General features: G+C 33.5%; 1 protein-coding gene across 1 annotated transcript; it reads left to right on the top strand.

Moving 5' to 3' along the window:
* The first annotated feature begins 7,612 nt into the window (after positions 1-7,612).
* On the top strand, positions 7,613-8,883 carry LOC113771505 (cytochrome P450 87A3-like). Its single transcript, XM_027316083.1, has 4 exons — positions 7,613-7,822; positions 8,042-8,191; positions 8,325-8,579; positions 8,695-8,883. The coding sequence occupies exons 1-4, from the start codon at positions 7,613-7,615 to the stop codon at positions 8,881-8,883; spliced, it is 804 nt and encodes a 267-aa protein (XP_027171884.1).
* Positions 8,884-9,465: the final 582 nt, after the last annotated feature.

Below are 9,465 nucleotides of genomic sequence, written 5' to 3'. Positions count from 1 at the left end.
GTTCAAGCAGCCATCGGCCAGATTGTTTTGTTTCAGTTGTTTTCGTTGTTGAACCAAATATCAGTTAAATGATTTCTTTGTTAAGTGAAAAAAAAAAATGAGTCATTTATTTTCTAGCAAGTTCAGCTCCAAATTGTCTCCTTGTATTTCCTTTATCATCCTACAACATTTTCTCACAAATTCACGCTATCCTAGAAGTGTTTTAAGTCCTCCATGCTGTCAAGATAGAACGGATATCAATCTCTGATCAATCAGATTTTCAATAATTTGCGGGTAGTTCCTCTTTTAAATGGCATGCTCAAAATGGTGATTTATTGGAAATTCTTGTAACTGTAATTCGTATTAACATTTTCCCCTCAGAAAATAGCTCCACCTACTATTCATGTAAAATAGCACCCTAACAGACGTAGGAAATTCTCGAAGCCCACTGCTTTATCAAAATTTTCTATCCCTCATCCAACCAAAATTTCTTTTAAGCTCGAAAGCTTACTGGTGAAGAAGAAAAGTTATACAAGAAACCCAAACAAGGATTAGATTATTTTTGTTCTCTATAATCAGCATCGTTCAATAATCAACTAATCAATTAAGCTTTCAGTTTTAAGTTGTCAAAGCTATTACTCCTTTTGTTTTATTGTCAATCTAGAAGCTATGGATTATAATAAGTAACTAATTTGCTGTAACTTAAATAAACAATTGATTTTTTTTTTTGGTTTTTTATGTGATGGTTTTTAGTTATTTGTTGAATTTATAAGTCGTTGTTGACGGGATTTTTTTTATATCAATGCAAGTTTAATTCCGATTTTACACCCGTTGGACTGCAAGTATACAGGTCGTAATTGTAGTACAAGATGTGTATCGGGTCGATCCCACGAGGAGCAATTAAAACAATTATTAGATACTAATTTACTCTATTATTTAGACTTACAATTAATTTGAGCAGAAATTTCAGAATGTAATTCAACTACAAAAATTCTTAACTAGATAAATGCAATTTCACAAAAGGAATAGAATTCACTAAATATTAAGATCTAGGGATGTAGATTCCACTTATGATTCAAAAGATCTAAAATGAATTAATTCAACACTTGTTACTGCTCTTGTTTAACCAAGAATTCATTTCCAGAAATACCAAAATCACATTCTCATGATGATAATGGGTTAAAACAGATTAGTTTTTCCTAATCTCTTGGTAAATACTAAATCTGTTCTTATTTACACATGAAATGCAGATTTCATCCACTTGAATGTATTTCTATTCTCATGAATATACAACTCAAGTTCTACTTGTGTCATTCCATTATTTTTACCATTTCTCAATGAGTAAAAACAACTATAAACCTGCCATTGGTGATCAAGCAACAACAAGTAATCCAACATACACAAGTAGATAAGTTAATACAAGACATAACAAGCATAAATCACAATCACTTCATATCATTTGGCCATAAGCTTCATCTACTCCCTAGATAAAGGAAATTAGCTACTCATGAATGATGAAACACTCATAACTTCATTAATGTAAATCATCAGGAATTACAAATACAAACAGAGTAAAGAAAGTCTTAGCCAAGATATGGTAAAGCCTTCCAAAAATCTCCTTTGTCTTGAACTAAGATGATTACAAGATGAAACCTCAATTGCCCCTTGCAAGTACCTAGCTAGAGAGACTATGTTTTTCTGTAAGAAGCTAAGCTACGAATGGTCCCCAGATTTCTCCCCATATCTCTGCATAAAAAACACTCAAATGCTCCATTTTTCCAAGTCAAATTCTATCCTTTGATTCCCAAATCTCCACTTTGTTAGCATAGTCAAAAACCAATATTTTTGACTTGAAAATAAGCCACTTTTCTTGCCCTTTTGTCTTCTGAAGCATGTGCACCGAATTTCCTTGCATCTTATAGCTGGAAAGTGGTATGAACACAAGAGAATTGGCTGAGTCAAATTGCAGAATTTCGGCTATAAAACGCGCCTACACAAAACGCGGTTACAAGTCACGTTTTGTGTACTCGCGTATTCACTTTGGCCTTACTTCATCTGCGATTTTCTCTATCATAAAGGCCGAACTAGCTTTTGTGCAAAACACAAAAGTTGTAGCCCTTTGAGTTAGATTTCCAATGCTTCAAGAATCATCCAAATCGGAGCTTTGTAGCCTGAGATATGATCGAAATACTGTCACCTGTTCAAACCTCTGTTTTAACTTCCGACCACAGGGTGCAGCTTCTGTATTCCAACGTTTTGCCCATGAAGATGGCAGAAATGGATTTCGATGTCTTCATACGAATTGTAGGTCTCTTTCTTAGCTTTAAAATGGTATAAAAATCACCTCAATCCGATAAGTGTAGCTCCAGATATGGTCAAAATACTGAAGAGTGTCAAAACTGACTTGTATTGCATTTCCTCACTTGAACGTTTTTCACTTCATTCTTCTTGTTGCCACTTGAATTTATCACCAAATCTCTATTTTTTACCTCATTTGACATCCTTTGGTGATTGAATCATCATTCCTGCATAAAAATGAAGTTTTTACCATTAAAATCAATAGAAATGCAATATTATCCACTTTTACCAAAAATATATAATTTTACCAAAAACCTCTTTATTTTAATTATAAAACTAAATAATCAACTCAAAATTAACTAATAAAATGCACTTAAAAATACGTAAAATAAACTCTTATCAGTTGTCATTGTTCCAATGATTAAATTTTTGGGTTTTTTATGATTAAAAATTTGCCCGACCCAAGGTGATTTCTAGTTATATCGAGGTAAGTTTGTTGATGCAGAAACCATCGCCTAACACACACAAATTCTTATGGAAGTAGTTTATGCCTGTAATTGTTCAATCCCAAATCGATCAGTGAACGAAGTATTATTTTTTCAAAGATCAAAAGGACAATAATCGACAGAAAGGACAATAAAGAAATATTTTTCTAGATTTCGTCTTGTTACACATATTTTCTTTATTTTTCCAATTGGGCCAGATTCAACTTCAATTTATTTGAAATAGTTATAGGTTTTGTTAAAAAAACGCTTAATAGAATTAAAACTTAAGAAGTACAAAATGATCCAAATATTAGTAGCTCTTACACTATAAATTGTTCTAGTTTTACTGAGTAGAATAACCGTACATTTGAAAAAATTAGTAGTTAAGATTGGTATACAACTTTTAAAATCACACCCTCTATCACATTTCTATTTCTTTCCACTATAATATTCTGGTGCCTAACATTAAAACATAACAATAATAACAAAAGAATAGAAAAATTCACCCTACCTAGTGACGGGTTTTTACTTTAAGTGCAAGTTTAATTCCGAATTTACACCCGTTGGACTGCAAGTATACAGGTCGCAATTGTAGTACAAGATGTGTATCGGGTCGATCCCACGAGGAGCAATTAAAACAATTATTAGATACTAATTTACTCTATTATTTAGACTTACAATTAATTTGAGCAGAAACTTCAGATTTTAATTCAACTACAAAAATTCTTAAATAGATAAATGCAATTTCACAATAGGAGTAGAATTCACTAAATATTAAGATCTAGGGATGTAGATTCCACATATAACACAAAAGATCTAAAACGAATGAATTTAACACTTGTTACTACTCTTGTTTAACCAAGGATTCATTTCCAACAATACCAAAATCACATTTTCATGATAATAATGGGTTAAAACAGATTAGTTTTTCCTAATCTCTTGGAAAATACTAAATCTGTTTTGTGCATACCTGAAATATAGATTTTATCCACTTGAATGTATTTCTATTCTCATGAATATACTACTCAAGCTCTACTTATGTCATTCCATTATTTTTACCATTTCTCAATGAGTAAAAACAACTATAAACCTGCTATTGGTGATCAAGCAACAACAAGTAATCCAACATACACAAGTAGATAAGTTAATACAAGACATAACAAGCATAAATCACAATCACTTCATATCATTTGGCCATAAGCTTCATCTACTCCCTAGATAAAGGAAATTAGCTACTCATGAATGATGAAACACTCATAACTTCATTAATGTAAATCATCAGGAATTACAAATACAAACAGAGTAAAGAAAGTCTTAGCCAAGATATGGTAAAGCCTTCCAAAAATCTCCTTTGTCTTGAACTTAGATGATTACAAGATGAAACCTCAATTGCCCCTTGCAAGTACCTAGCTAGAGAGACTATGTTTTTTAGTAAGAATACTTGCTATCTCTCCCCTCTCCAGACCCCTCTCAATGTCTCTGCATAAAAACTACTCAAAAGCTCCATTTTTTTCCAAGTCAAATTCTATCCTTTGATTCCCAAATCTCCACTTTGTTAGCATAGTCAAAAACCAATATTTTTGACTTGAAAATAAGCCACTTTTCTTGCCCTTTTGTCTTCTGAAGCATGTGCACCGAATTCCCTTGCATCTTATAGCTGGAAAGTGGTGTGAACACAAGAGAATTGGCTGAGTCAAATTGCAGAATTTCGGCTATAAAACGCGCCTACACAAAACGCGGCATAACTCGCGTTTTGTCTACTCGCGTTTTCACTCTGGCCTTATTTCAACTGCGATTTTCTCATTGATAAAGGCCAAACTAGCTTTTGTGCAAAACACAAAAGTTGTAGCCCTTTGAGTTAGCTTTCCAATGCTTCAAGAATCATCCAAATCGGAGCTTTGTAGCCTGAGATATGATCGAAATACTGTCACCTGTTCAAACCTCTGTTTTAACTTCCGACCACAGAATGCAGCTTCTGTATTCCAACGTTTTGCCCATGAAGATGGCAGAAATGGATTTCGATGTCTTCATACGAATTGTAGGTCTCTTTCTTAGCTTTAAAATGGTATAAAGATCACCTCAATCCGATAAGTGTAGCTCCAGATATGGTCAAAATACTGAAGAGTGTCAAAACTGACTTGTATTGCATTTCCTCACTTGAACGTTTTTCACTTCATTCTTCTTGTTGCCACTTGAATTCATCACCAAATCTCTATTTTTTACCTCATTTGACATCCTTTGGTGATTGAATCATCATTCCTGCATAAAAATGAAGTTTTTACCATTAAAATCAATAGAAATGCAATATTATCCACTTTTACCAAAAATATATAATTTTACCAAAAACCTCTTTATTTTATTTATAAAACTAAATAATCAACTCAAAATTAACTAATAAAATGCACTTAAAAATACGTAAAATAAACTCTTATCACCTAGCTGCCTACTGCAAAGGACAGCAATTATTTTTGTCATTTTATATGCATAATGTGATCAATAAACTTGAGTATACCTGGCAATTGGGAGGGTTGGACGGGTTTTGAGCAGGTTGATATTGGGTTTTTATTTAAATGGGTTACACCCAATCCGCCCAACTTTAGATTGGGTTAATTTTGGGTTGGGTCAAATTGGATTATCTCAAACCCATGACCCAAATATGACCCAATATAGTAAATAATAAATTTTGATACATAAACTCTCTCAAATATATTTTCACATATAAAAAAAAAATTTCACACACATAAATACATTTTCATATAGATAGACATATTTTCACATACTAAAACACTCACAAATATAAACACACACTCACTTCTTAAGTTCTTTTGAAATACGTTATTTTTACACATACAAACACACTAAAATACACATTAATATACTTTCACAAATACACACACTTACTAACTGTTTAAACTATTTGGATGAATTCATTATTTTTTTATACAAGTAAGGATTTTCAATCTAGGTATAACTTTGGTCCAAACTAAGAGACCCAAGCAACAATTTTGGTCCAAGTTGGATATAGCATGAAAAATGGCATACCAATATATAATTTTCTAAGTCTTGTTACTTTATTTAGCATTAGCTATTCCAAACATATTTTTAGTTTCATAAAAGTTCCAATCACGCTTAAAGGTGTGTGTATCTTTAAATAATGGAGAAATTAGGAACATCTAAACAATGCACACTTTAAGGTGCGTGTATCTCACGTTGGGCTGCCATTGGATTTGTATTGTGTAGCAATTGGACTCCGTTATGATCTTATGTTCCCAGTGCTCACAACTCACAAACACCAACATTTAATAGTCATTAGGTTGCATCCCATCGAGCCATTACAAGAATTTAGCCATATGAGATTCCTGCTTGCTAAAAGCGGAAAGGTGGATATGATCTTGTTTGGATGGTCAAGATTTAGGCAAGTTATCGTGTACTGCAGTTACACCTGATTATATGATCTGTGGGGCCCCACATACTGGGAAAGTCGTTGACTTAAAGATCAACTCCTGCAGGCGTGATCGTGCTTTTTGTGTTTAATTTGTTTATTTATTTTTTTAACTTAAGTTGGGTAATTGGTGCCCAACACAAATACCCAAACAATTCAAAATATATATAGGTTTTTATTACCCAATTTAAAATTGATCCAATACCTAACTTACTCAACCCAACCTCTCAAATTGGTGGGTAGGTTGGGTGGGTTGTTGGATTGACATAATTGTCAGGTCTAAACTTGAGATTCATTTCTTTAAGGCTCAACGTATTCCCAGTGTGCAAGTTGTTAGAAACAAAAGTTTCTTGACATTTTTTAGGTGTCATTTAATTAGACACCCAAAACAAAATTCTTTCTTAGTGTCTCAGCATCTTTGGTAGTTACTTGGTTCCCAATACAAATTTCTTAATGTCTTAGCATCTGTGGTAGCTACTTGTTTCCCAAAAAAATTTCTTAGTGTCTCAGCATCTTTGGTCGTTACTTGGTTCCCAAAACAAATTTCTTGAGGGTTCATGCCTTGTATATATGGGATATAATTCATCGATCAGTGGGTACAATTGCCAATAGCTCTAGTAGTAATATTACTTGGTGCTTGAATTAATCAGCTTGTTCTCAAATCAATTGCCCGAGTATCCCAAAAAATGTGGTCCACTTTGCTGTGTGCAATATGGTCAATGGTCATTGCATCCCTTGTTTATTATTTTCCCAAATGGCTGAATCCAAAATGCAAAGCTGGAGCAGGTCTGCCTCCTGGTTCTATGGGCCTTCCTCTCATTGGAGAAACTCAACACCTTTTCTTTTCCAGCAATTCATTGGACGTTCACATGTTCATCAAGAACAGAATTCAAAAGTATTAAACAAGCACTGTTAATTCAATTCATCTTCTTCAACTTTTCATCCTAACAAGTTCCCTGTTTTGTAGATTTCACTTCTATTTTCTGACCTTGTTATGTGTGAGTCTGTCTAACCGGTGCCCATTGACTAACTGTTAAGATATACTTCAGATGTTAAATTTTTGGAAATGTAAGATTAATTAAAAAAAAGTATACAAATGTAAGAATAAATAATAATTGTTAGTGTGTGTGTATATATATATATATATATATAATAATTTGGTAAAATTTAGGTATGTCAACGATTGTCTATTAGGCATCCGTTAAAAAATTTCTTTATATACATACATACACACGTACACACACATATTAGCATTTTTTTTTCTAACAATATTTTTTTTTTCCTGTATTTCAGACATGGGCCGCTTTTCAAAACAAATATAGCAGGTCAACCTGTCGTGGTATCAAGTGATCCAAAAGTGAACCACTGTCTCTTCTTGCAAGAAGGAAAACCAGTGCAGTTCTAGTACATGGATGCATTCTCCAAGGCTATTTCTCCAGATGGAGAACGCAAAACAAATCAACCTGGCCATCGCTACCCGAGAAGCTTCATACTAAATCACTCTGGCGCGGAGTCTATTAAGGAAAAGTTGCTTTCCCAGTTAGAAGAATTGATTTACAGAAATTTGGGCAGCTGGTCCAAACATGATTCCGTTGAACTTAAACGTGCATTTTCAATGGTGAAACTTTTTTAAAAAAAAACCGAAGCAACTATTTTATATGGGGTTAAAAACACATAAAATTTATGGATAACGATAAAATAGTTACTTCAGATAATTTTGTGATTATCAAGCGCAGCATCTGTAATTTTGCTATTTTCCTGTTTATTTTTTATTTTATTTTTTAACCCTTTTTCCAGCTGAAATCTGAATAAAGTTGTAAATTGTTTTCCACTGTAGATGGTGTGCAAGTTTACATCAAGGCAAATGTTTGGACGTGATGCTGAAAGACTTCGACAAAGTACAGCTGAGAAATTGACCAACTTTATACAAGTTCTCATGTCATTTCCTTTGAATATTCCCGGAACAAGATTTCACAAGTGCCTTGAGGTAACCGAGCATAAAGATAGACAAAGTCTAGAAATGATCAAAATGCTTTGTTATCCTTTCAGTGGGAATATCATATTTTCCAGGGGCAAGCCTTTTAATAGCTGAATTTGAGCATATACTTCAAATATTTCAGGAAAAAATGGAAGTTACAAGTACATTACGGGAGATAGTAAAGGAGAAGCAGGCTTCACATGATGATAAGATGCATGAAGGGGACATTCTTAGTCAATTGGTGAAAGATATGAAGACGGAAAAATTTGCACAGGAAGATTTTGTTGTCAAGATCTTATTTTCTACTTTGTTTGCCACCACTGAAACAAATTCTTCAATAATTTCATTAGCTCTCAAACTACTTTCTGAAAATCCTTCAGCAATAGAACAATTGCAGGTTACTTAATGTTTATAGCTTCGTGGTTTTTGGCATTCTATATATATATGGAAGTACCTTATCCATATATCATATGAACAATAGTTTGTTATAGATACTCCCCATTGCTTTTCAGGTTGAGCATGAAGAAATCCTTAGGAATAGACCAAAATCAAGTTCTTCAGTCACTTGGGATGAGTACAAGTCGATGACATTCACACTCCAAGTAACACCTATTAATGTCTTCAAGTTTCAAATTATGCATTATGGTTTCTATCCTCGGTGTTTGCAAAAGTCATACATGTGTTTATATGCATTTTTATGAACATGGAGTAGGTATGGTTGGGTTTTTGTGCAATAACATGTTATACGTTTTTTAAAATTTAGTACACACTTACAGACATGGGTTTTATACATCTATTGATTTGCTCCACACAAACAAATGCACGCGTACAGTAGAGTTATGTGAATGTACACCAAATTGTATAAAAAAATATAACAATAGTGCAACTGCATAAGGACATCAACTGTACTTGACCAAGTCCCATTTTCACAACTCACAAGCATAGGATCACATCATAAATAGCCTATTTCCTTCACTGCTGTTTATACTAAACTACTTTCGTAATCAGCTTAAGGTTGAAGCATTTCATGTATATGACACACTAACACTGTTAGGACCGGGCCAGGAATAGACAAACTCAAGTTAGCACAAAGTAGGCGGTATAACCGACCATATAATAGATAGGCGGTAGATACCAGCCATATAATAATTAGGCGGTAAAACCGACCATATAAAGACGGATAACAAAGCAAATAAAAGACACAGAAGATTTACGTGGTTCGGTCAAATTGACCTACGTCCACGGGCGAGGGAGGAGCAATATTTCTACTATGAAGAAGAAAT

This window comes from Coffea eugenioides, chromosome 5 (assembly GCF_003713205.1).
Source record: "Coffea eugenioides isolate CCC68of chromosome 5, Ceug_1.0, whole genome shotgun sequence".
NCBI classification, from domain to species: domain Eukaryota; kingdom Viridiplantae; phylum Streptophyta; class Magnoliopsida; order Gentianales; family Rubiaceae; genus Coffea; species Coffea eugenioides.
The sequence above is the reverse complement of the archived record's forward strand: the minus strand, read 5'-3'. Positions and strand labels throughout refer to the sequence as shown.

Excerpts from the sequence above, each read along its gene's own strand:
- LOC113771505 (XM_027316083.1), top strand. The coding sequence starts at position 7,613 with ATGGATGCATTCTCCAAGGCTATTTCTCCAGATGGAGAACGCAAAACA. Across the intron at positions 7,823-8,041 it reads TTAAACGTGCATTTTCAATG|ATGGTGTGCAAGTTTACATC; the intron begins GTGAAACTTTTT and ends TTTCCACTGTAG. Across the intron at positions 8,580-8,694 it reads CAGCAATAGAACAATTGCAG|GTTGAGCATGAAGAAATCCT; the intron begins GTTACTTAATGT and ends ATTGCTTTTCAG.